The sequence below is a fragment of the Hypoxylon trugodes genome (assembly GCF_022578975.1).
Source record: "Hypoxylon trugodes strain CBS 135444 unplaced genomic scaffold F4822scaffold_1, whole genome shotgun sequence".
In the NCBI taxonomy this organism is placed as follows: domain Eukaryota; kingdom Fungi; phylum Ascomycota; class Sordariomycetes; order Xylariales; family Hypoxylaceae; genus Hypoxylon; species Hypoxylon trugodes.
The window spans coordinates 4,095,077-4,119,717 of NW_026250016.1; the positions used below are offsets into that span (position 1 = coordinate 4,095,077).

At 46.9% G+C, this 24,641-nt stretch overlaps 10 protein-coding genes across 10 annotated transcripts; 3 read left to right on the forward strand and 7 right to left on the reverse strand.

Annotated features, from left to right (window-relative positions):
• Nucleotides 1-1,878: 1,878 nt before the first annotated feature.
• On the reverse strand, nt 1,879-3,749 carry F4822DRAFT_387470 (uncharacterized protein). Its single transcript, XM_051456807.1, has 2 exons — nt 3,202-3,749; nt 1,879-2,987 (listed from the first exon to the last, which is right to left on the reverse strand). Exons 1-2 carry the CDS (start codon nt 3,221-3,223, stop codon nt 2,371-2,373), a joined length of 639 nt encoding a protein of 212 aa, XP_051319985.1. The 5' UTR covers nt 3,224-3,749; the 3' UTR covers nt 1,879-2,370.
• A 510-nt stretch (nt 3,750-4,259) lies between these two features.
• Nucleotides 4,260-5,423, reverse strand: F4822DRAFT_387472 (uncharacterized protein). The gene has a single exon (XM_051456808.1). The coding sequence runs from the start codon at nt 5,137-5,139 to the stop codon at nt 4,471-4,473; it is 669 nt and encodes a 222-aa protein (XP_051319986.1). The 5' UTR covers nt 5,140-5,423; the 3' UTR covers nt 4,260-4,470.
• A 3,172-nt stretch (nt 5,424-8,595) lies between these two features.
• On the reverse strand, nt 8,596-9,808 carry F4822DRAFT_40822 (uncharacterized protein). The gene has a single exon (XM_051458554.1). The coding sequence runs from the start codon at nt 9,404-9,406 to the stop codon at nt 8,792-8,794; it is 615 nt and encodes a 204-aa protein (XP_051319987.1). The 5' UTR covers nt 9,407-9,808; the 3' UTR covers nt 8,596-8,791.
• On the reverse strand, nt 9,705-11,044 carry F4822DRAFT_387477 (uncharacterized protein). The gene is made up of 3 exons (XM_051456809.1): nt 10,664-11,044; nt 10,468-10,599; nt 9,705-10,396 (listed from the first exon to the last, which is right to left on the reverse strand). The coding sequence occupies exons 1-3, from the start codon at nt 10,953-10,955 to the stop codon at nt 9,891-9,893; spliced, it is 930 nt and encodes a 309-aa protein (XP_051319988.1). The 5' UTR covers nt 10,956-11,044; the 3' UTR covers nt 9,705-9,890.
• Nucleotides 11,045-11,070: 26 nt separating this feature from the next.
• On the forward strand, nt 11,071-11,731 carry F4822DRAFT_40908 (uncharacterized protein). Its single transcript, XM_051458622.1, has 3 exons — nt 11,071-11,462; nt 11,516-11,552; nt 11,615-11,731. The coding sequence occupies exons 1-3, from the start codon at nt 11,402-11,404 to the stop codon at nt 11,718-11,720; spliced, it is 204 nt and encodes a 67-aa protein (XP_051319989.1). The 5' UTR covers nt 11,071-11,401; the 3' UTR covers nt 11,721-11,731.
• Nucleotides 11,732-11,874: 143 nt separating this feature from the next.
• Nucleotides 11,875-13,591, reverse strand: F4822DRAFT_387483 (Clavaminate synthase-like protein). Its single transcript, XM_051456810.1, has 4 exons — nt 12,785-13,591; nt 12,416-12,717; nt 12,204-12,343; nt 11,875-12,144 (listed from the first exon to the last, which is right to left on the reverse strand). Exons 1-4 carry the CDS (start codon nt 13,166-13,168, stop codon nt 11,909-11,911), a joined length of 1,062 nt encoding a protein of 353 aa, XP_051319990.1. The 5' UTR covers nt 13,169-13,591; the 3' UTR covers nt 11,875-11,908.
• Nucleotides 13,592-14,103: 512 nt separating this feature from the next.
• On the forward strand, nt 14,104-15,329 carry F4822DRAFT_424693 (uncharacterized protein; the record flags this gene model as incomplete). Its single annotated transcript, XM_051460188.1, has 4 exons — nt 14,104-14,148; nt 14,211-14,670; nt 14,733-14,819; nt 14,902-15,329. The coding sequence occupies 4 exons, from the start codon at nt 14,104-14,106 to the stop codon at nt 15,327-15,329; spliced, it is 1,020 nt and encodes a 339-aa protein (XP_051319991.1).
• On the reverse strand, nt 15,242-16,921 carry F4822DRAFT_41253 (uncharacterized protein). The gene is made up of 3 exons (XM_051458959.1): nt 16,822-16,921; nt 15,706-16,759; nt 15,242-15,651 (listed from the first exon to the last, which is right to left on the reverse strand). The coding sequence occupies exons 1-3, from the start codon at nt 16,842-16,844 to the stop codon at nt 15,628-15,630; spliced, it is 1,101 nt and encodes a 366-aa protein (XP_051319992.1). The 5' UTR covers nt 16,845-16,921; the 3' UTR covers nt 15,242-15,627.
• Nucleotides 16,922-17,328: 407 nt separating this feature from the next.
• F4822DRAFT_424695 (uncharacterized protein) lies at nt 17,329-17,936 on the forward strand (the record flags this gene model as incomplete). Its single annotated transcript, XM_051460189.1, has 3 exons — nt 17,329-17,448; nt 17,553-17,671; nt 17,729-17,936. The coding sequence occupies 3 exons, from the start codon at nt 17,329-17,331 to the stop codon at nt 17,934-17,936; spliced, it is 447 nt and encodes a 148-aa protein (XP_051319993.1).
• Nucleotides 17,937-19,348: 1,412 nt separating this feature from the next.
• On the reverse strand, nt 19,349-23,900 carry F4822DRAFT_424697 (P-loop containing nucleoside triphosphate hydrolase protein; the record flags this gene model as incomplete). Its single annotated transcript, XM_051460190.1, has 11 exons — nt 19,349-19,375; nt 19,438-20,303; nt 20,363-20,790; nt 20,850-21,019; nt 21,070-21,248; nt 21,305-23,195; nt 23,248-23,302; nt 23,365-23,452; nt 23,512-23,539; nt 23,605-23,682; nt 23,739-23,900. 11 exons carry the CDS (start codon nt 23,898-23,900, stop codon nt 19,349-19,351), a joined length of 3,972 nt encoding a protein of 1,323 aa, XP_051319994.1.
• Between the last annotated feature and the right edge of the window lie 741 nt (nt 23,901-24,641).

The following is a 24,641-nucleotide window of genomic DNA, read 5'->3' on the forward strand; positions in this document are numbered from 1 at the left end:
CATCGCTTCACTACGTGTAGACATACTTAGTGAGATGCGCGGACCACCATAGGCTGATGGATTACCAAGCTATAGAGCGTGACTAGTGCGCTTTAAAATATTTTCTTTGAGATACACAATAGGATTCCGGCGAGATTTTAATTATTAGACAAAGATAAAAATTATAGAAGGTTGTTGTAAGCAGGCCTAAATGAAAAAGGGGCTACGTGTGTAACAACTGGCCCACTATTTGCCAAAAACACTCCCCCCTATTTATGGCTTACATAATCGATACCTTATAAACAGACTCTAGAGCCATTTTTATACACTTATGATATCTAAGTCTCAGAATAAACTTCCTAACTAATTCTTTGTTTTTTTAACTGCATATTGAACGAAAGCGACGTACCTCGTCAAGGGTATTTTGCAGTGCGGATGAAGTGTTAAGCAGGCAGTGATATTAGGTCTCGCCTCAACATCGCGTTGTCACGAGGCTATGTTTCTACGGAAAATAAAATCTCGGTGAGAGTTTGGTATACTATCTGGCAACCGTATATTGGGTAAAAATATCGCCAGTACAACCACACTCGGAATCCCAGGCTGTATTCGCTCATATGTTGTCGTTGCCTTGCAGCAGTATATCCAATAGATAATATCGAACCAGACCCTTGGTGCATAAACAGAACTTCTAAGACGTCACAAACTCTAGCGTCGCCTTACGGATAGTTAAGGTGCGGCCCGCCTCTTACCGCATTGCGGCTTTGGTGATAGGTCGTGTCGTGATTTGATTGGAGGGGGTACTATCTACTACCTTCCCGCCTCTTCTCTCCTCCGTACAAGTCGCACCCCAGCCTCCTGCTTTTAAACCTGTATGACATATTTTGGACTTAAGCGCGCTACACGATTTTAATTGACTTCATTGGCTCCGGTTAGGTTAAGCAGTGCCTACTTTGAGCCTCGTTACATTATTTATTATCCTCCGAATCGCAAACGTCAACACCCCTTTTGCCTACGCACTGCGTGAGACTGGCGGCGGCCTTACCGACAGTGGGATTTCGTTTCGTTATTGGTCGGGTTGGTAAGGAGATATCGAAGAGTTGTACATTAGTAAGGGACGCCTTGGCTATTTCCATGTTTAGAAGCTCGAATAATCAAACCATTTTCAGACCAACACCGGTCAAGCACAGATCCCATCAGGCCTCCAGCTTTGTGATAGATATGATTTTCGCTGAGTTGTCGACTGGCGGCTATCATAGGGAATAACACGGAATGTGCAAAAATGTATGTTTCAGCATACAATGCCAAGGAAGTAAGCTTGAAATATTGCACTTTGGCAGAAATCATTTCGCCCGAGTGAAGTGTGTATTGTACAGACGATCATGGATTACCCACGTGTATCAAAAAGTATCTATTGTCTTGTCATTACCCGCTCAGTCTAGAAGGAAATTGGGAGATCCCATGCCGTTCTGTCGTACCAATGGCGTATGGATGATGAGGAATGTTCTACGTTTGTATGATTTAGTAATATCGATCGATCTGATATTTCTGCCTTGCTCTTATTTCATTGCTGGAGTCGCCCCTTACTATAAAAGGACCTTCCATTACAAACCGGCATAGCATGCGCGAGTATATTTGGGTAGTTGCGAGGATCATAACTAATCCTAAACCGCTATCTTATTTATTTGAGGGTTGGTGGAAGTATGGAAGATACTTGGATGTATGTAAGATTATGCGAGGGTATCACTTCAAAGGAAGATGAGAAGTCCTTCCTGGGTCATAGTCTCTGTATCAGATAACTTGTATGCATAGCGTGTCCACATGTGTAGTTGATAATAAAGAGAATAATTTCTAGGTACCCGCTTTCATATGTTTAGACAAATTGATGTAGGATAGTAGGTATTTTTGATAATTGGATATTGTATTAAAGATGGTTTTGATTTGACTAAGATTATTAGAGACCATTCATTCAAAGTATTAGTCTCGCCTTGGTTAGGCCACAAAGCCCACCCCAACCCGAACACACACAGCCCAGAGAGTACCATTAGCTCATGAAAATACATTACAAAAGTATAAGGAAATTGCCTCGAACCGACAATCAAAATAATATTGTGTACAAGTGAAATCAAGATGTGCTCCCGGACTCCGTATTTCTGTGTAACTCCCAGTAGCTCTAGCATCCCATGATTCGTCATCGCCGTACGTAGTCGTACTCGTAGTCTCGTGACAGTCTTAATACAGTGAAAGTAGGCAGGCATCCAGGCTCTTGCCCAAGCTTATTATGAAGAAAAGGTTTTTAGGTCTAGGTGGGTAGGTAGTTTAAGGTGATTAAATGAGGTAATAGTAGATAATATAATATTTAAGGTAGATAAACTGAATTGAAAAATGCCACCTTTAGCCATCGCGGATGTATTTTCGGTGTCGGTGGTCTTCAATGACAATCTCGTGATCCGAACTTCGTCGGTGTTGGGGCTCGTATCGCCTGGGAGCCTCGATGTATCGGAAACTGTCCTGCTGAGGCTGGGGTTCGTACTCGACGTGGTGCGTATGGTATGGCACGGGCACACGGACGGGAACGAGCCTCTCGCGTTCAATGTATACCTCACGATCCCGACTACGTCTACCACCGCTGCTGCGGGAAGAGGACTTAGAGCTTCGTGATGAGCTCTTAGAGGACCTCTTGGATGACCTGCTGGAAGTGGAAGATTGGTCCGGGTCTACGTCCACGGCAATAACTTCAATCTCCGTTTCTTCCTGGGGCTCTGGTGCGGGCGGTAGCGGTGGGATATAGGGTGCAGGTGGTGGAGGCGGAGGTGGGAGAGGCTCGACAATGACTGGTGGTGGTTCGGGTTTAGGTTCCGGTAGGACCGGAGCCGGTGATGGCGGAACCGGAACAGGTGCCGGGGGAGGAACGATGGTAGTAACTCGAGTTCGAACGGTCTTGCTACCATTGATAGGCGGTTCTAGGTAGAGGACTTTCTTGTACTTGTGGTAGCGCTTTTCGCGGGGCGCTGGGTAGTAGGTTTCCATGATGTTAGACTTGATTGTTCAAAGTAATTCGTAGTATGCTGTTGGATAAATTGATACAGTGTGGAACAAATCACACGACAAGGTCGTAATACAATTGTCCTCACAATCGAATTGATAAAAATTGGTGTCTTGTGTCGGAATTGACTCTTAAATTTTCGACTGATTGAAAAGAAGGAAAGAATAAGAATTGCTAACCTGTTGAAGTGTAGAACCACATAACGAAGGGGGGAATGAGGGTCTAGTTATGGTAATGCGGTGATGGCAATGATGACGCTTACGTCACAAACGTCACGGTAATCTACGGTTATCTAAACCGGATTTTCGATCGTATTGCTGAGGATAATGTTCTATCGATAAGGCCGATAGACTTAGACTTCCCGGGATGCAGGGTCTAGGCTCTTTAGTTCTTAAGTGCCGTATTGCTGGTGCTGGAGCTAGGCCTGTAGGCTGTGACCAGGGAGGGGTGTAGTGGCTGACTAGGGGCAGTGCGTCGGTGCGTCGGGGTTCTCGGGTGTGAAGTTCAGGCTGCAAGTGGCTTGTAAGGGCTGTAAAGTGGGCTTAGAATGGGTGGGAAGTTGGCAAAAAGTAGGTAATTCTGTACAACGCCGTGCGAACGCTTCCCCTCTCTCTCATACACCGCAATAAAAATTAAAAAAAGACAACAAATTCTAGAATCTCCAATAATTAAATCCCCTATAACAAGATTAATAAGATTAATAAGATTATCGCCTCTAGCATGAACGAACTAGCGAGGTCAGTCAGGTCAAGACGGGAATCACCCGAAGATTAAGTAGTCGGACACAGTTCAGGGCAGCCGTGTCAGTAGTACATTCACACGAGCCCAACGAATCTACGTCCCGTGGCAACGTCGCGACCCTTAGGCTCCGAGACCCTTATTTTTGCCACAATCTTGTATTCCCGGAAGCTGTGAGACCACGGTCAGGATGTACAGAGAGTAGTGCACAGAGGAGAATCGCATCAGTCTTACAATCTTACAAGGGGTATCACGGGCAACCTCGCACACGTCGACATTGGCCTGCATACCCTGCAGCTATACGGACTGCTTGTTAAGGGGGAGTGGGGCCGCCGACCAGAACACACCCGTCCACCCGTCCATACACATGCGTACGCACCACACTCCACCTCTTTTCTTAATCATACCATTTAGGGAATATTCGTTTTAACCAATATATGATGTTTATTCGCTGCCTGACCCGATCATGTTGACAGAAACACAAGTTGTAATTTTCTATCAATAACATATGTGTGTAACGTGACAAGAGACTCTGAACAACTCACTAATATCATTAACCAAACTCACAATTCAAACACTACCATGGTAACCCTATTGACAACAACTCAATTCCAAATCCACTTCACGATTAAAGCAAATCAATACGAAGTCTTTTCCATCCTCAACGTCATTATTTTCCGTGTAATTAGTTGGACCAGCCGAAAAATGCTTCAGTTGTACATACCCTTGATCTTCCACGCGCCCTCAGGAACCCAGTTATTCATGTAGCCCAATTTCTCTAGTTGCTCCTCTAGTTGATCCCGCATCTCCTCCTCCCCCTCAGACCCATCTACACCCGAGCCATGGTAATAATAGGATTTAAGGTAATTCTTATGCTCTTCGGAAAGTTCCGTGCCCATGCATAGCGGACAGGCGAGATCTACACCGCAGCCCATAAAAGAATTAAAACGCTGTGCCTTTCCTCCGGTACAGCCCGGGCAGATAAATCTCCCTTCTTGGTAAACCCAACAGATACCGCCCTCCATTGTGGCAATAATGTCAGGGACTCTAATAGAAGTATAGAGACAAGGAATAGCCGACGCGGTGCCTATGACAACAGTATATAGGTTAGGGGGCCGAGACAGCTTAGGCGGTCTGGTTTTGAGCCCCTCGAGCGTATCTTGAGATGCGCAATCCAGATAAGTTTCAATGTCCTCCACGGCTTGTCCGTCTTTAGCGGTATTCCCTATGGTTATACGTCCGGATAAGCGAAATTCATGCCGGGAGCACTGAAGAACCATCCCGTTTCGTGACGCTGCTATCACCTTGGCTTTTACCAAACAAAAAATATCCTTTTCGTCCTCTTGCTCTTCATCCTCTTGTACGAACTTCAAGATCATGGTTCACAGCTCTTGGGGTAATCCTATGCCACCCTTAGTCTGAATATGCGCACTGTTCTGGGCAAAGAGCTGTTTCGTGTAGTAGCGGCCTAAAGGGGCAAGATTGAGAAGGAACAGGCTGTCCTTTGCGGCGCGTTTTTAGGAGAAATCGTTCATCTTTACGAGCTTCATTTTGACAAGTTCGACCAATGTTATGATAAGTGGGAAGTGATAACGGTGGAGATAAGCTGTTATAATTGAAGCCGAGTCTTTGGCGAAAGCGTACGCGATATTTGAGTAGAACTTAACGCTTTAGAAGCAGTCTGTGCAGATAGTAACCGTTATCAATGCAAATTCTCTTGTGACACAAAGTCTAGGCAACATTACATGATCTCTAGGCTACTACGCGGTTACCTGCATAGAGTTTACGAGGGGGTGCCTACTAGACTTTCAACTGTACGATTATAATGCTCCAGAGGTTAGGACTATCATAATTCATGCAGCATCGTAAGATACGTGTAGTAAGAAAGGGGTTAGGTTCCGATGTACCTATGTACTTTCATAGCTTTGAATAGGGGCTAACACATATATCTCTGCAGCCAATTAGATAATACCTAGAGAGATATAGAATAGACATTCTTAAGACTTTAGAGTCGAACTCAAAAGTCTCTAGTAACGAATAATCAATGTATACAATTAATGATGCATACAGATTTCAATGACTATTCACATATTGAAAACTGCTTATATAAAAGGAAAGTGACGAAAGTTAACTGATTAGGGTTATAAGATATCATACTACCCGTACGCAAAAGATCAAGATCTAATGACGTAGCTATGTAAGCCCATGTAACATTGTCCCTCCTACACCAAATTTTAGCTTGGTTGCTTTTGGTACGATCCCCCAAACTATCGACAACTGCCGCGAATAGCCCTCCATTAACCTGGAAATAGGTAGAAAGTTCCACAAAACGGACATCGAGGCTGAGAATTTGGGGATATCGAATGCCCTTCATCTCGATTCCGACAAGGCAAAGTATGCATGGCGCGCAGGTTTGAGCTGGACAAGCTCGAAGCCACATCCCCAACAACTATGAAGTTTACTATTTAGTACTTCGTACTCTGGGGCCTTTTTGCCAAGAGGGGTGCCCTTCATCCAATCACATACTCCCTCGGCTTTATATGATACACAAATAATTGGATACATGACGGTTCCCTTGCGGGTACCATAGCAATTGGCAAATAAGACCCCTATCGGTAGGGTAGGTTACCAACTGAGTGGCACGATGCGATAGGACGGTTTTCTGGGTCATATCTCGACATTAATCCTGCGACCGTTCTCGCGCCAACAACGGGATGATATGCAAGACAAGCAGCACCATGCATGCACATGTTTGGTAATATACGCTGTGTAATGATCGTAATGATCACCGGCAGCAATAAATGCGAAGAATATTATCCCCCTTGACACAGTAAGATAAACGCCACCACTTAACGCCCTTCTGACAGTGAGGCGGATTTCGCGACGTGGCTGCAAGGATTATGTGAATCCGATCTAGATAGGAATGGTTTTAAGACCGGCGAGGACATCCAAATTAATTTCATTACCTACGCGATGTTCCGCGGCACCGGCGGCCCCAGTGTATCCCGGCTATATGGTCTTATCATATGCGGGTCTATTCCCGGATCGTCTGTTTGAAGGGTAGTATATGACGCCGTATGCAGCCGGAGCACGCATCCGTGCATAGCATACGTTCCTCCGAAAAAGAAAGTCCTCGCAACCCATCCTTTAATAATCTATGCAACTCAACCATCCACCAACCGCTCCGTGACGCTGACCGTGACAGCTGTACCTATCAGCCTTTATCCAATACGTCCATTCCCCGAGCTCCATGTCATGTATGTCAGTCGCTTAAGTTCGTTCCGAGGACAGAATTGGTACGGAGTGGCAAATTTACGATGGTGACTATGGTGAAAAGCATCAGACCGCTTGTTTCTTACTCGTTGATCCTCCATTACTTTAATATTATTCTTATTTTTTCAGGAGGGTTGCTTTATGTTTATAATTGGCCGATACGTCAAAACGTTACTATATTCTGTGGTTTTGACGTCCCAACATCAAGTTTCAAGAATCCACTGACAATACTCTCCAACCAGAACGCACGTCCGCGACCGAGGAATTACCAAAATATCTTCAAGATCGGTGGACGCTAATTTAGCGAAGGCATGAAAGCCCTGTAAGGAAGGCCGGCCTGGTCTAGACAATCCTGACCAAAAACTTTCGTGCTAATGGCGGTTATGGCTTCGATTCCGTCCACGTCTGCCGAGTTTTGCTTTTCATGGGAGCGCGATGAATTCCTAGTGGTCCAGGTTTATAGCTCCTCGCGATCAACCCCAGGATCTTCCTATTCCTGCGAGCTCCAATGTCCTAACCTGGTTTTGAAGGAACTATTACCCCATCTGCGAGCTTCAAGCATGAGCTAGCTAGCTACTCAGCATATTACTAGTAGCTCTATTTTTATGTGGATGATGCGGGACTGATGTGAGTAATCGAAATTGTCCACGATGATTTCGATCTCCTATGTAGTCTTGCGTCAGAGTACGAGTCCAAAGGATCGGTGAGGATAGCTTACAAGCCCTATGGGGCAATTGGACTACACTATCATGCATTCTGTAGGTAATCCCGACCTCGCTCATGCGATAGATATTGCACCCTGAATAACAAAGCTGAAAAGATCTTTCTTAGACACCTAGGTTATCCACTTCGGCGCATGAAGCCGCATACGACTGCCTTAAAGGATACATCCAAATTATTTACCAAATTTCAAAGATTGTCCGAGGCGTTTAGGTTCATGCTATTGTCGGCCCATCAGTGAAGATCGCGCTCCATTCTTAGTTAGTCGAGTCGATGAGTGTCATGATAGGGTACGGCTACGTATGAGTGAGGCTATCGGATAACCCGATCAAAATTCGGATAGGGGACAGGGCGTACAGGAACGTTCCGAAGGGACTACATCATCGCTTTCATCGTCATTAGAGCTTTAGCTAACATATCATATCATGTATCAACATTCAAAAAGTATCAGGTATGGCCAGAACTCACGAAAAATACGTCCATAAACCTCTTAGACCCCAAGCCATTCCCCATCAAATCCCTTACTCTCCACGGGTCCCGTTTGGGCGCTCGTATTGGAAATGATTTATTACGGCCGTGGCGCTCTAGATTCTCCCAGTTTTTTCATGTACGTCATTTCAACCTCTCAGAAATTTCCTGCGGATAATTATGAATGGAACGTTGAATTAATTAGCGACAGCTGTGACGCGCATTCCGTTCGTCATCGTTCCCAATCCAATTAGATAATAGTCCGCGAGGTGGTGGAGGTGTGCTCTTGTTTCGGTGCCGCGACAAGCCCAACTCTCTCAATCATCATCATATGGATACCACCCGGTATATATATCATCATTCATGTCCCTCCTTACAAAATAATAATTAAAAACAAACCAATCATAAATGTCTCCAAATTCCTTCCAATTTTCTCCCATTTCACCCCCATTAATCCCCTTACAGTAATCCGATCTGTGTAACCACCCCTCTCCCCCACGAGTCCGTTCCGTACCCGGGTTCGGTTCGAATTTCCCTTCCCTTACCCTTCTCACTCTTTTTCTCTCCAACTCAGGTACCTACTTCAAAATCCTGCAAATCTAAATCCGCACACTCCCTCGGGTCCTCATAAAACGTCCCTCCTAATTTCCGCACGACAGTGCATCTCTCATCCATACTAAGCGCATTCCACACCCACGCGAAACCGCGGGACGCGGCCTCCTCCTTCCGCGCCGCAATAACGCACACTCCCTTCCCGCTCGACGGCCACGCCGCCACCACCAGTTTCTTCCGATCCATAACCTCGGGCGAGCAGAACCCCGTCCAGAAGTAATCGCTTGCGCTATAAAAGGACCAAGCTCCGAGCTGGCGCATGCGCATGCAATGACGGTCTTCTTCCGCCTCGTCGGGCGATCGCTCGGTTTCTGGATTAGGGGTGGAGGGGGTGGAAAGTAAATGTGAGAGCCCTAGGAACGACAGGTCCACCCCGTTGCAATAGGGAAGCACCAACGCGCCCCCGGATGAGGGGTACCCGTACACGGTCGTGGAATGCGTGCCGGTTTCGATACGGCGCGTTTCTACCCCTAGGTCGTCGACCGCGACGTCTGGTATGGTGAGGTCGTAGTTGTAGGTAGATGAGGGGTGGGTATTGCTGATGCTGCGGGTGAAGGGCCAGAATGAGAACATGATGTGAGCTGATATGATGTGGGGGGCGTGGGATATTGGTTAGGTATGTACGCAGATACGCATGCAAGTACTACATAATATTGTGTAAGTACTCAGGTATGTGAGATGTGAAAAACGTGATGCATGGATGGGTAAGGGGATTGCAGCAGATATTTCCCGGTTACTGGTAATATATCGCATGACGATGTCTGCTACCTAGACCATCATCCGGATCCTACTCCGACTATCCCCACAAAAGGGGCATTCCTACGCGAACCAACAGAAAATTGTACTTGGTAGTTTTCAATATTTCTATTTCTCTCCAATTAACAGCTTCATCGGAACTTCTATTATTTCCGTTTTATTGTAGAAGTCCTTTGGCCTCAATGCCTTGCATATTCCCCCTCAGTTCCGTACCCAATCTACCGGTACCAAACATCAAAGCTTACACTATATATGAGAGCCAATAACAGGTGTCTACGCACGGCATACAACCTACTCCATCCTAAAGCTCGATCCCCGAAGCATACATCTCGAGGTAATCCTCCGGCGGCTTCGCCGACAACATCGGCATTTCCACCACGCCCTTAGGTTTAACAAGCTCCTCCTTAGGCGCGTTTACCTGGCGTTCAACCTGCCAGCGGAAATGCGCGTCCCAATCCGCGCATCTTCGCGGGTTCCCCTGGGTTGGTACCGGTAGGTTATAATTCTCAAACCAGTTATGAGTAACCACCGTGGTGTCCGCGTTGCATGTTACGTACTGTCGTAGTGATTCGATGCAGTGGTCCCAGTGCGAAAGTCGCCGCTCTTGGCTCATCTCCCAAATTACGCTGCGCGAGGAGTAGTAATCTGCGTGTAGGCTCTGGTGTAAGAGGTACAGGCAGTGCAGGTGGTGGTGGCTCGCTAGGTACGCAAGATAACCCCCGCCACTCTCGGGTGGGAGACGTACGGCGGTGTCTGGCGAGGCACCGGTTCGGTGGAGGTCTTCCTCGCTGAGGCTCATCATGCCGACTAGTTTCATGATGTGTTAGTGGTCTTGATCCTATCCTATATGTTTCCAGGTACGGTAGAATATTCCTTACTACGTAACAACGCCGTCCAGTTGCCATCGACATACTCCAGAGGGTCATCATGGCTTGGGCTGAAAGGCGACCATTCCGTGTGATTGAGCCGGGTAACTCTGGAGCCAGGCTTCGTGGCCTCTAGGGCAGGAGCTTCAGAGGTGCATGTTAGCGGCTATAGAGAACCGCATTACAGCTACTGTGGAATGATGCATACAGTAATAATGGAAGCTCTCAGCGTTCGGCTTACATGGCCGATGGAGCACAAAACCTAACGACCACACGCCGATGATAGAACAGACCAAGATAGTAGTAAGGACATAGTTAACAGTGCGATGTACTTTGTGGTTCTTCGTATACTTAGAAAGCACAATCCTCTTCGTATTTCCCGAGTCATCGCTCGATAGCAAGGTCTGGGCTTCTTCATAGATCGTCTCGCCCTCTAGAACCTCCACGGTAGCTCTAATATCTGCACCCGTAGCTCCGTTACTTCTATTGAGTCGTTCCATTGTAGAAGCCGATTGAGGTTTTGAGATGAAGTCTGAGAGAGGGTGAGAATGTAAAGGGGGGAAGATGCTGACAGATGGGAGATGGAGAAACCTGTACGACGACAACAAGGCTCCCGTATCTTCCCCTCTTCGTAGATAAGGGCGGCATATTATTATTCCACGACTGTAGCACTCATATAGGATTTAAGACAGACACCCTCACTATTTCCTCATTAGGTAAACCTATCAGCTTACATACCGATGCATAGTTGATTCAGATCACGACATATCGCACGGCAAGTCCTATACAAATGGCATTCTAAGGATCCTATAAAGTTGGGCTCCTTTCTATCGCGATGTACTCTATACCGACACCAATCCTCTATTCCATTCGACATATCCCTCTTATATCAAGGTTTTATCTGAAAGGCTCGACTCTCACCACAATTCATATTTGAATTGGCAACATGAAGCGCATTCTGACCTTTCTCACTCTGAGTGCTATCGTTATAGCCGCCCCTCCGAGTCGTGAGTTTAATAGATATACGCCTTGTCGAGTCTCGATCTAACTTGCTATATAGCCACTCTTGGTGTGGAGAAACGAGCCCCTGATGTCGAGTAAGGTCTGTCAAACTCATTAATTAACACGAGAGCCCAGCGCTGATGAGATCCTTATGCAGCGATGAAATTATAGCCGCTGGCAAGTATCCAGCAAAATTGGCTGCTATTTGGGATAATCCGGATGACGGTGATGCTGGCATAACCGCGACAATCACGGCGCCTTAGTCGCGTATGGTTTTAGATCTTCTAAGCGATACGAGGTCGAGTCGGGACTAGATCTACGGTCGGTTGAGCGAGAACAAGATATTTCATATAGTGGCTTTCGGCGTTTATATTGATATCTTCTGAATTATCTACCAATGAACGAATAAAAGAGGCTCTTAAACTTCGACCTTGCGTCATATAACTCTCGCCTATGATTCCTCCTCTTGATATTGATACTTACTAACAACTGCTCCGTATTCATCAAACCGGACTGGATCGTACTTCGCCGGGCTCTCAGTAGTAATGAACCGCGGTAGCGTCGCTATCTTGTGAGAGAAATCAGGGCATACAAAGAAGGGAATCGAGTAGCGAGCCGGCAGCCCCGACTCCGGTGCCGTATCCGCCCCAGGGACCGATACTCGATGTAGGGAAGAAACGAAGTAATCTAGACAGCATCGCTTAGCTATGGACTTTTCACAATTGGGAAAGGGGATGGTGCCACACCATTAGTAAAGCGTTGGAGCATATCGCCAATATTCAAGACAAAAGTTCCCTCTTCAGGTTCCGCGTGGATGTAGTCTTCTGACTGTGGATCCTTGAGCTCTAGCCCTCCGCCACCATCTTGGAAAAGTAGCGTAAATGTCCTACAGCAGATAAGTTAGCTACAAACGTACACCTTCTAAAGTCAATGTGGTACAACTATCCAGGATCCTTACCCCCAATCCCTATGAGGTGGCAGACGAGCTATTAAATCCTTCTGCAATCTATCTTTGCTGACGGCAGGGTAGTGCAGGAGACGCAATTGGCAATGTCGATCATCAGCCAAGTCAATAAGTGTGGCATGCTCATTGCCAACCAAGCCTAGGCCCAGGCTAATGACCTCGAGCAGGATCTCGCTAATGCCGAATAGCCTTTGGTATAAGGCTGTCATGTAGGTTCGGAAGTTTGAAAGTACAGGATCCGGTATCCAGATATTCTGCTGTACCGGGTCTTCCTCACTCCCGATCTCATAACTTTCCTAATGCATGATCAGCGTTCGGTGAGAACTGGTGGCGCTAGAACAGAGACGTGATTGGTCTTCATACTTTAAAGTCAGACACTTTGCGTAACTGCTCGGCAACATCGGCGTTATCACCTTGCGCCTTCACATCCTCCTGGGAGTACACCTTTTCCTTGCCAATTCCCGAGTAACCGCGATGCGGCATGGCTTCTGGAGGGTGGGGAGCCTTCATCTTATCTGCATACGGCAGATCAAAGAGCTTCCTGGTCCAAGCGAGAGCATCTTGCACTTCACCCTTCCCGATTCCATGGCCTTTAACTTTGACGAATCCCAACCTATGGAGCCCTTCAACGAGAGCCTTCGCTGCCTTGAGGCGATCCGAGTCGGAGTACTCCGCTTTAGTAATAAAAGGAGATACGTCAACCGTCGTGAGGGACTCAGCTCCAGTACGAGAGGTATAATAGGCCATCTTTCGTAGTTATGGATCGCTGGACAAGGCAGGGCTGAGACCAAATGAGATACCCGGGTATTAGGGAATTCGACGATAGTTTTATGCACAAAAATAAATCGAGTTTATGAATCTCCCAGCTGGGTAACACGATCGACGCAACCCCACATAATCACTTACTCTGTAATCCCATGTGGCTTCCCTTGTTCCAGAGATAAGACTTCCCTTGCTATCCAAGGGAAATTTCCCTTTGATTTCGGAGTTATATCAAGTTACACAACATGTGCGCAATTCGGCTCCGAAAGCCTACTCCGACCCGATTATTGATTGGGTAGGTACTTAACCACTTCTCCTTTGACTCCTTCAAAAGTTGGAAAATCCTCTCAGAGCCTCGATGTCCCATGAAATTGGGAGAACGTTGTTGGGAGTTAGCTTTAAGTGCTGGGCTATAAACAAGATTATTGTAAGACATTAGCAAGACGAGGCTTCGGAATCTATTACTTAAGGACGCACCCTAGGTAGCATCTAGTCCAATAATTATGTCGTGTAACACTATATATAAGACTTACGCCGCAGGGCATACCCGGGAGTATCACAGCCAATTAAAGGGATATAATCTTAGTATCGTAACACGAGATTTTCCCTCCCTTTCGGATCGCATTTCAGAGATGCCGTAAGTAGTAAACCCTTTTGTCTCACAGCATAGCCTAAGCAGTGATCGCTATGTGTCATTCGTCTTCCCGCGCGAAAGAAAGCCCTTTGACCCTTCCCGAGAGCTCGGGATCGTGTAGGGGTAAGTAAGCATCCAGACTCGTCGCGAATAAAATCTACTTTATCCTCATCGGCATTGAATTGAAACTTAGTTTACACTCTGATGCCTTCCATGACTATTTCCCTAAGATCATGGCATTAAATCGGATCTAATAAATGTCTTTATTGTAGCTAATTGATTAACGATGGCGGACGAGGCTGGCCAAGGGATTACGGAACGCGGCCTTGTGGTATGTACTTCCCAATATGAGAAAATCAAGAGATCCCACAAGTCTGAACTGATTGGGGGCAGGCCGTGATCTGGACCCTCGCTGGTGTATCGACTGTGCTGCTTGGGGGCCGCTTGCTCATTCGCAACCTGGTCCTGAAGACTTTCCACCTAGACGACATTTTCGGGGCGCTAGCATGGCTTCTTATGATAATCTGTATGATATGTTCGACATTAGAGGCTCCCCTCAGTTATCAGTACAGCGCAATCCTGATAGGCGAAACACCAATGCCCCCAGAAGCCGAGCTTGAATCCATGACCATTAAGTTGCGCAGATGGGGTGTAGCAAGTCAAATGCTCTTCTGGACTTCGCTTTACTGCGTCAAATTTTCCTTCATGTTCCTCTATAGGACCGCATCCGGTGCCCGCAGTGAGTACGGCAAAGCCTGGTTAGGGGGTATGGTGTACATAACCCTCTGTTACGGAATCTGCTTGATCGGAGTTTTCGGGCAATGCGGCGACGCGCGTTACCTCTGGACATTTGGTACGTTTGGATAATTCCTCCACTTAGGTACTTGGGATTGCTGGTGTTAACAATACACACAGCGCAATGCTCGACGCCATACGTCATGGGGCTCGATGCCAAATTGATTTGGGTGGACTACGCCTTCAACGTCACTTCGGATCTCGTCGGTTAGCTCTCCCTTTTTATTTGTTTCCCCAACTGCCTGGGGCAACGCGTGAACAGGGTTATTTACTTACCTAATTCATATAGTGGTGATACTCCCGATGCCCGTGATATGGCGGTTGCACATGCGCTTGAAGCAGAAACTTGCCCTATCCGGCATTTGCAGCCTTGCGATAATCACAATTGCATTCGAGACAGTTCGAACTGTGAAACTATATCAGGAGAACAATAACTTAACCAATCTCTACAGCTATCTTGAGCTGCTGGTCTCTGTACTTACCAGTATGCTGCCGTCATATCGGTTCCTAATTTCGCCCTCGGACAAGGATCGAGAATATCGCCGCCTCTTCTGGACCCGTATCACTTTGAGAAGCTACCACTCGGCTTCTTCAGGATACTCGATGCAGAACTACGACCAAACATCGCGTCCGGCCGAGTCTCAACGAGCTATCCATAAAGGCCTGGAAACTTCGCAGGATGTCCCACCTCTTCCAACAGGCCGCAATCCGGTATGATGGAAATGATGGAAATTCAGGATATCTTTTACTTACTGCCGAGATAGTACCCGATACCCCAAATTAGTTGTTCTTAGTCACCCTATTCTCTAATTTCAGCGATCCTAGGAATCGTTTAGTTGATAGTAATAATAAGTTTTTCGGGCCTTAAAATCCCATAATCAAAGTGACAGCCAACGAAGTTTCGCGTTAATAGCAGTTGTCCAATATGAATGTTTATATTGAATGGTATCTATTGGGTATCATGGTCGAGGCGCTCACGCAAATACTCCGACTATCGTATCGTGACCTGTCGCGTCTATACTGGTTTGACCATAAAAATCTGTCCTGTGTCAGCATATTCCCAGAAAACGGCTGTTTTAGTTTGAGTTCTTACCTGGTTCAGTGCCTGCATATCGGCTATAGCAAGTCTTTTGGATGCAATATTGCGTGATCGCGAATAATTGCGTGTTGGAAACGCCTGGGGAGTTGAGGTTCCCGTTCCGGTTGGCGTTGATAACCCGCTCTCTTGAGGGGTGGCTGATATGGCAGGCGTCGGGGCATCCGTTGATGATTCCGCGGTATCTGTTTGCTTGTTCTTCTTTTCTCTCTTTTCCTTCTTGCGCTTCTCTTTCTTATCATTCTTCGACTTGGACTTTTCTAGCGCATTTTCGTTTGGTACGGCCGGCGCATCGTCGTCTTCAACGTCAACCTTGGCGTCCCTCTTAGACTTCTTATGCTTTCTCTTCTCGGACCTAGCTGTGTCTTCCTCGATTTCTTTTCGTTTAGACTTTTTAGATTTCTTCTTGCTATTTGATTCGTCGGCTTCCGGACCACTACCGACGTCGTTCGGCAGGTCCTCGTCCTTTGACCGTTTCTTCCGTTTCTTCTCGGGAATGGTATCGAGTATTTCAGCGGAATCCGAATCTTCGGCCTTTCGCTTCTTAGATTTCTTGTCCTTCTTCTCTTTCTTCAGGGGAATGGCCGCAGTGTCTTCTAACGAAGAAGTTTCCTCCTTTTTGATAGTCGTGCTGACCAACTCGTTTATTTGATCTCCCACCAAGAGTCCACCACTCACAAATCTCATGAGGCCATATTTCTTCTCCACGTATAGGTTCGTCTTAATGCCCGAGCGCACTTGTCTCTCTTGTTCGATCGTCTCCTCGGACTTCCCGTTTAGTCTACCAAGTAGATCCTTGAAAACGTCGAGACCAGTACATTCGGCGTTCTGCTTATGCTTTGGTTTCGCTCCAAGGCCTAATGTGTCGTCTTTTAGAATGACATTGATCGGGGCCGCGCTGGCTGCCGAGTGTAGGTGCGAGTGCGGCGAATTTTGCGCCCCTAGGAACTTGCCGGGCTCCCATCCTTGCGCTCGTAATATCCTCTGCCCGAAGGTGGTCTCATCACGACTCCATTTCGTATTGTTCGGATCGTGCTGGAGTTTCCGGCGACTGTGGAGACATACATGTTAGCAAATAGTTGAGTTTGAAACAGTAAATTGAGGGCGCCATACATCCTAGGCCCTGAAAGACCCATTGTAATGAACTAATATTGTTGTGAGTCCAAGTCGCAAGTTGCAAGTCAACGCAGAAAGTAGAGATTCAGATTTGGCCAAGTCTGAAATTCGATTATTTTTCTGGTTGATAAGATGGTACAATCCGATAAGCGGCAATTCGCCGGACATAAAAATACAGTGGGATGTTGGCTTATGTAATGATTGAGTTCACGCCAGTAGACTGTACATATATATACTCCACTTTACTCCTTCCCAAATTGCATTACATCAGGATGTTTAGAAGGGCAAGCACGATGATAGCTGCCTCAAGATGCAAGATTCGATTTACGCTCGAACAATTTAAACTCATTCATGTAAATCATATTTTTCCCTCCATAGCTCCCAATGTGACGAAGTTTTCTCAAAATACAAACGCAGTTCTGTTCTTAAAATCTCCCCCCTTTCATTCAAAGTCTCCTTCATAGTATTGAATCTTAGCTGCATAGTCACCGATCGTGTCTAGACATGGCACCCCATCGAAAGGCGCCTAGCCCGACCGAAAGTGATTCAGGTTCCGAAGTGGATTTGAGTATAGATCTCCAGTACAAGCCGAGTTCAAGTATTCCGCAGGCTATGGAAAACATTGTATGCCTGTGCATTATCTCTTGGTGGGGCGAGTCGAAGCCAGAGCGTGCACTACAATTGTCCTTCGGAACTCTCAGCACTAATATCCTTCCGTTTTCCTGCAGGACAAATGGAAGTCGAAGCGATCCGAGATCCAGAAGGGCATCGAAAAAGACTACGTAGATAAATTGACGGTTCTGAAGAATAAGATCAAGGCATACTATCAAAATGAGGCGCAAAAGACGTAAGTGTTCCTTATATCTTCTAACTTGGGAGGATCTAACTTACGCGTATCTCTTAGTTCCGATCACAGCCAACAGCGAGTTGAGAGGCTGATCGCAGCACTGGAGAAACGCATTGCATGTGAAGAGAAGATCAGCAAACGAATTGATTCGCTCCGAGATGATTGTGCTCACATTGCTATGCTGGTAGATGCAATCTACACTGGCCGCAAAGAAGCCGCCACTCAGTCAGCAAAGACTTGCAATCCTAATCCACCCAAGGATTAGCGTCAACAGATGAACAGTTCTCAATCTCAATGAGAAGAGGTTCACTTCGAGATATCACGACATTTGCTACTAGCATGTAACTTCAATTCAAGTTATCTTGCTTGCAGGTAGCTACACGCAATCAGAGAGCGGTAATAGACGAAGAAAATCATATGTACCTAGGTAGGTAGTCCAAATGTTACGTTGGAAGTAATCCATATTGCTTGACAGTGCTCTAATATACTCCCAATCGAGAGAGTAAATCGAATTCTTTCCGTTTATGCCCACAAAGCTAGGCGGCTAGGCTGCTGCTAGGTTAGCCCAAGTACGCTGAGCGCTAGTGGATCTTCAGGGTCTTAAATACCAATTCCTGGTCGCAAATGCTAGTGGAGAACTAGCTAATTTTTTTATTTTATTTTTTTAGAATAACGCTAAAATTTCTTCAAGTCGTCAGAGCTTCGGAAAACGACATATCATACATCATACACCAAAACTCACACCTCTAATCAACTCATAACTCTAATCTCATTTATTCTCGGAGTTTCTCACAAATCACAACTCAACGCCCCCACTATTTGTCTCAGAAGGAAAAAGCAAGTCATCATGCAGAAAAGCAACACCCTGCAAAGAAAGCCCTCGCAGCAAAAGAAAGACCGCGCTGCTCGGATAGCTGCACGTAGCGAGCGTACCGCCACTCAGGTAGAGACGAAGAAACCTACCACCAGGTCGATCGCCAAGAAAAATTTGGATCAGGACCAACAACAGGAGTCGACCCAGGATCAAAGTTCAGAGCAGAAGACTACTTCCAAGGCAACCTCTAAGGTAGCGGAGCAAAAGGCACGCAGACGGAATTATGGGCAGAGGGAACGAAAGAGATTCGCGAGAAGGAAGGCCGCTGCTGCTGCTGGTGTTGGCAAGGAGGGTGTTACCGCGGATGCAGCAGCCACGGAGGAAAGCAAGGATGGCGACAAGACTACGGAGAACTAGGCGGTCTTCTTAGGAAAAAGATTCTGGTCACTTTGGGGGAAAAAATCGGAAATATGACCCATCCATTTCGGACATCCCCCACGGAGATCTCTCATGTCCTGCATGAGATAGGCGCCACCTCTAGACTGTCCCGTCTTTACCAAGCATAGAGTGGGGGGCAACAAAAAAAGCAAGTCATTAGAGGCGTCTTTTCATTTTTTACAGAAAGGAGTTTAGGTTGATATTATACATGAATCAGAGCCGAATGGGTATTACCTAGACCCCCCAAAAATCCCAACTGTGAAAAGAACTGGCTCGCGAGAAAACGCCGTGTATACTATTCTCGGTCCCGAATGTGATATGCTGGATGGTATCTGTTTATAGCTTTTCTCCCGTTACCCAATTGTATTACCACAGCCACTCTATATGCCAAACACACCGGTATGCATGCCTTTATAGCAGCTCTCTTACCTATCAAGAGCCTGACTTTGGCACTGTAGAAATGAGACAAATTAGTAGCCGCAACCATGAATGCTTTGAAACGAGAAATACTCACCATATTCCAATAGACACCCCTCTTCCGCAGCAACTCAGCATGCGACCCCTTCTCTAATACCTTGCCCTCACCTAGCACAAAAATGACGTCGGCATTCTGCACAGTAGCAAGACGATGCGCCACCACGACCATAGTGCGGCCCGCAGCAGCCCTCTCGAAGGCCTTCTGAACAAGCTTTTCGCTCTCGGAGTCAAGACTACTGGTCGCCTCATCAAGCAACAAGATATCGGGATGACGGATAAGCGCGCGGGCAATAGCCACACGCTGTTTCTGACCTCCCGATAACGAGACACCACGGCTACCAACCTCGGTATCGTACCCCTCAGGTAACGACACGATAAAGTCATGAATACTAGCATCGCGACACGCCGCATGTAACTCCTCCTCCGTCACACCAGTACCCTCAACACCCAGCAATATATTCTCACGCAGCGTACCCTGGAACAAAGTCGGTTCCTGCGCAACGAGGGATAAGTGTCTTCGATACGAATACACATTCACATCCGCGATATCCATTCCATTAGCCAGTATCTGACCACGCTGGATATCATAAAAGCGCTCCAGCAAGGAAATAATACTCGTCTTTCCACACCCCGAAGCGCCGACCAGAGCCGCGAATTGCCCTTTTTCGATGGTGATGTTGAGGCCCTTGAAGATGGACACGTTGCGCGACGGATACTTGAAGTGTACGTCCTTGAGCTCGATCTTGATACCGCCTTCTGAATCGGGGATTTTAGACTTTTCGTCGCTTAGGTCTTTGTTACGCGACTCGCGGATACTGAGGATGCGGTTTGCGGCGGCGGAGGCTTGCGCTGCGTTGGGGCCGAAGCTGAAGCCTTGGCCGGCGGATTCGGCGCCTTGGATTACTGTCACGGAGATATGTTAGTAAAAAGTCTCGATAAGGGGATATTTCGTGGGAACGTACCAGCCATGTAGCAGATGAAGAAATTCAAACCGTTGTACTCTCGCGAAGCGAGAAGCGTACCGCCGTACCAGAAGATAAGGGCCTGGCAGCCTAAACTGACACTATCGGAGAAGGCAAATACCAGGGTTCTTAATCTTGCTTTCTTGAACGCCGTTACGACGTGGTGGTTGAGTAAACCTTGGTAACGGTCGCAAATGGCGTCTTCGAGAGTAAGCGAGGAGACGGTGCGGAAGGCTGAGATAGCTTCGGCGGCGAATTTGGACGACTCGGCGAAGACCTCTGCGTATAGTTTTTCGAATTCTAGTTCGTATTGGACGCGAAGGTAGCCGCCTGCGAGTCCAAGGGGAACCGTGACGCATGTAGCGACGAGGGCAAGCTTCCATCCGAAAACAAAAGCTATGATCAAGCAGCCGATAAGAGTGAAGAACCTACAAGATCAGAATTAGCCTCGACATAAAGGTGTCATATATCGACGTGGGGTCCGTACGAATTATAAACCATAGCCATGTTGAAACCAAGCATTTCCTCCAATTGTTTCGGATCGCTACCGACTCGAGCTGTTAGCGAACCTGTTGAATTTTCTTGTTCGTCGAAGAAGGAAGTCTTTTGGTAGAGTATGTTTTCGAAGTACTGCTGCCGATATTCCGCGGAGATGTGCTTTGTTGTGAGAGTTAGCACAGATCTGTGTACGGTAATGGGATACCTACGTGAGCCAGATTGTTTGATACCATTCCGACGACGAAATACGAAAGACCTGTAGCGATGGCGAGGATGAACCACATCAAGGACCAAAAGTTGGCTTCAGATTGCATTTTAGCTAGATCATCGACGTAGGCGAAGACGATGATGATCTTTCCGAAAAGATACGCTTGGACTGGGGTGGCAGCTGGTATCACTAGTCAGCGATGTCCAAGTTATTACGAACTTCACGGGGTCACTTACCTCCTGTACACATAGCAGCCACGACTATAATACCGTAAATAGGGAAGCGAGATCGTTCTTCGTACAGTAACCTTCCGAAACTTCCAAGAATACCTCGGTTTTTCCACCCAGCCGCCGTTGGCGTCTCTGTAGTGTCAGAGAACGCCGCGCTCTTTTCACGGCTAAGAATCGCGCTAAGATCTTCTTCTTCTGGCTTGTCAGTGTCATCGGCATCATCAGGCTCCCCAAGTGAGAGTTGTTGAGCATGGACGAGACCATAGTAAACACCGTTCTCATTCTGCAAAAGGGAGTCGTGAGTTCCCTTTTCAGCAACACTGCCCTTCTTCAGGACCACAATAGTGTCTGCCTTTTTAATTGTTGAGAGTCGGTGAGCGATGGTAATTGTGGTTCGGTTTTGGGATACCTTGTCGAGCGCGGCCTGTACAATGCGTTCACCTCGGACATCGATCGCGGAGGTAGCTTCGTCGAGGATAAGGATCTTAGGTCTCTTAATAACCGCTCGAGCGATGCAAATTCGTTGACGCTGTCCTCCAGAAAGCTTTAAACCATTTTCTCCTACAAGGGTGTCATATCCATCCGGGAGTCGATCGATAAATTCGTCCGCAAAAGCTTCTTGGCAAGCCTCGATAACCAGCTCCTTTTTTCGTTCTTCAGATTCATTTTCAAGCTCTGAACCTATCAGTCCGTGTGCGACGTTCTTGTAAATCGAGTCATTGAACAAAAATGGCTCCTGTTGTACAATTCCGATCTGGGAACGCCACCATTTTACGTTGATCTCGTCTAGTTCGTGCCCGCAGGTAGAAATAGATCCCTTCAACTCCACGGCTGGACCAGTTTCTTCAGGTTCGGGGGCTGGGGCTTCACCGTCCGAGTCATCGTCGCTTTTCTTTTTATCCTTGCCCTTCTTTCCATCCTTGTCCTTTTCGGTAGCCTTCGCAATGATGTATTGGTCACGCAAAGTATACCATCGTTCGATCAAACCAATAATCGTACTCTTTCCCGATCCCGAAGGCCCAACAATAGCTGTAAGTTTACCAGCCTCGATGGTGAGATTAAGTTGATCCAACACCTTAACATGCGGCCGACTCGGGTACGCGAAATCAACGTCCTTAAACACAATATCATTACTCGCGGAAACTTCGGGATCCTTAAGCGTTCCAGGTTCGGGTCGCGGGGCATCGATAACGGTGAAGAACTCGCAAGCGGCGACCGTCGCCTTTCCAAGCGCGATAAGGGGCGTGGATATCCGCTCGAGGGAAAATACCATCATCATAACGGACATGAGCACGATGATAACAGTGCTGACATCGTTGAGGCGGCCCTCAATAAACGATTTCGCGCCATACCAGAAGGAAAGGGCGAACGCGCATGTCACCGCGAAGAATACCAGACTAAATTGCAAGGCCAATAGGGGGGATGTTCTCTGGCCATGTTTCTTCGCCTGTTGCGCCCAGACGGCAAAGCGTTTGGTTACTTGGGCTTCGGCGCCACAGGCGACTACCATGCGAATAGCCGAGAATGCCTCGCTGGCTACTGAAGATGCTTTCGTCTCGGCTTTGGTCACTCGTGTCGTGCCTTTGAAGTAAAACGGGACGATCGTGCCGACAGTGAGCGTAATAAAGACGAGAACGGAGCACGTTACTAGAGTTAAGGACCAGCTGTAGACGAAAGCGATGATAGTGGCGGCGATAATTGTTACCATGAACTCGACGAAAGTGCCCAGTTTTTCCGAAATTCCCAACTGCAAGGTATTCGCTGTGGTTGTAATCGTCCCCGCTGCAGAACCAGGAGGCATTGAGTCGAGGACGTGAATCGTTTGACTGAACAGGTGGCGCAGGTAATCGAGTCTGATCGCAGCGGACATCCGAATACCAATCAACCGATAAGCAAACTATCATCGTGAGCAACGTTCTAAAACATTAGGGGGCAATCCATCACGGTACCTTGTTAATGTAAGTCAGGGTGAATCTTCCAACAAACAAAAGGAAGATGTATAATCTAGCACGTCAAGTGTCAATAGACAGCAGAAATCAACCAAAGGTATCTTGGCCTATACTCACGCATTCCTGTTAAGAGAGGTCCTGAAATCGGCTTCGGACTGCGTAGGTTGGGGAAGAAAGTAGCCATTGAAGTCGCCGACCAATTTACCTATTAGACTGATAAGCACATAAAGCGAGTCTGCAGCAATCGTCTGAGAGAAGTCTTACCGAATACAATGTTCATCAACGGAAGAGTCTTTGGAGACAAAACTATCAGTTTACTTGAACATCCTAAAATTCAGTTATAAGGCTTATACATACGATACCAGATCCTGCAGCCGCTACTGCTGCAGCAAGCATAAGGACGATATCCCAGAATTTGGCATATTTGAAAATCCTCTTTACAACGTCAGCATTCCTAGGAATTGGGCTCAGTTGCGCAATGAAATACTAACCACATAGTCACTGAAATTCGCCTCCCTTTCAGGTCGAAGTTTAGCATCGCGTCGAGCCTTCTCTTCCTCAGTTGTCGCATTACTACTCGGCGCGGTAGTCGGCGGTGCCTTTTCGTCAAGGACATCCGCCGTCTCTTTTGGGTTTATCGACTCTGGTTCCATTCTGCCATGTAGGTAGTTGAGTTGACTAGATACCTACTATGCAATAGTCGCGATATCTGACAGTTAGATAGTGGCTTACCCCTAGGTATAAGAGCAGATGAGAAAATATGGGGGCCTAGAGAGGACGTGCGCCAAGGGAACTGCTAACGAAACCCAGCCGAGATGAAACCAGGCAGCCAAGTTAACGTTGATTTATACAACAGTTAAATGGCAGCCTTGGTCAACTACACTTCGACATAGAAGGTTAAAATGTGTGTTGATTCGTAAAAAGAAGTACGAGCGAGAATAGTAGGTAATGCAGTCATGTCATCATGCAAAGATTGACCTCTTCAACCCCTACCATGTTCTATCAGTGTCAGGTATGGATTTATTTTTTTTCTAGGCGAATCTAATGATCAGCCTCCCCCCATGTCCCCCCATGCATCGTCAAATTTACCTTCCCGGTACGTGAGCTATAAGCTATCAAGATCTAACCGAAAATCTAGAACCAATCATCATCCTTCCGTATAAAATTTCGAATACGACAGGCGGGCGAAAGACGCACGTTTCATGGGCTAGTTAGGTAGCTCGGGGTGATCCAAGGGTCCGTCATCCCGGGCTTGGCTAGCTCCCAAGACCCCTTAGCACTGCTACCCTGCTACCCTACTAGTAGGAGAAGACTCATCGATGGTAGCGAGAAATAGAGCATCAAGTCCCCATGGGTGATCGCTTTAGTCAAGTTAAATGACAACTCTATTATGT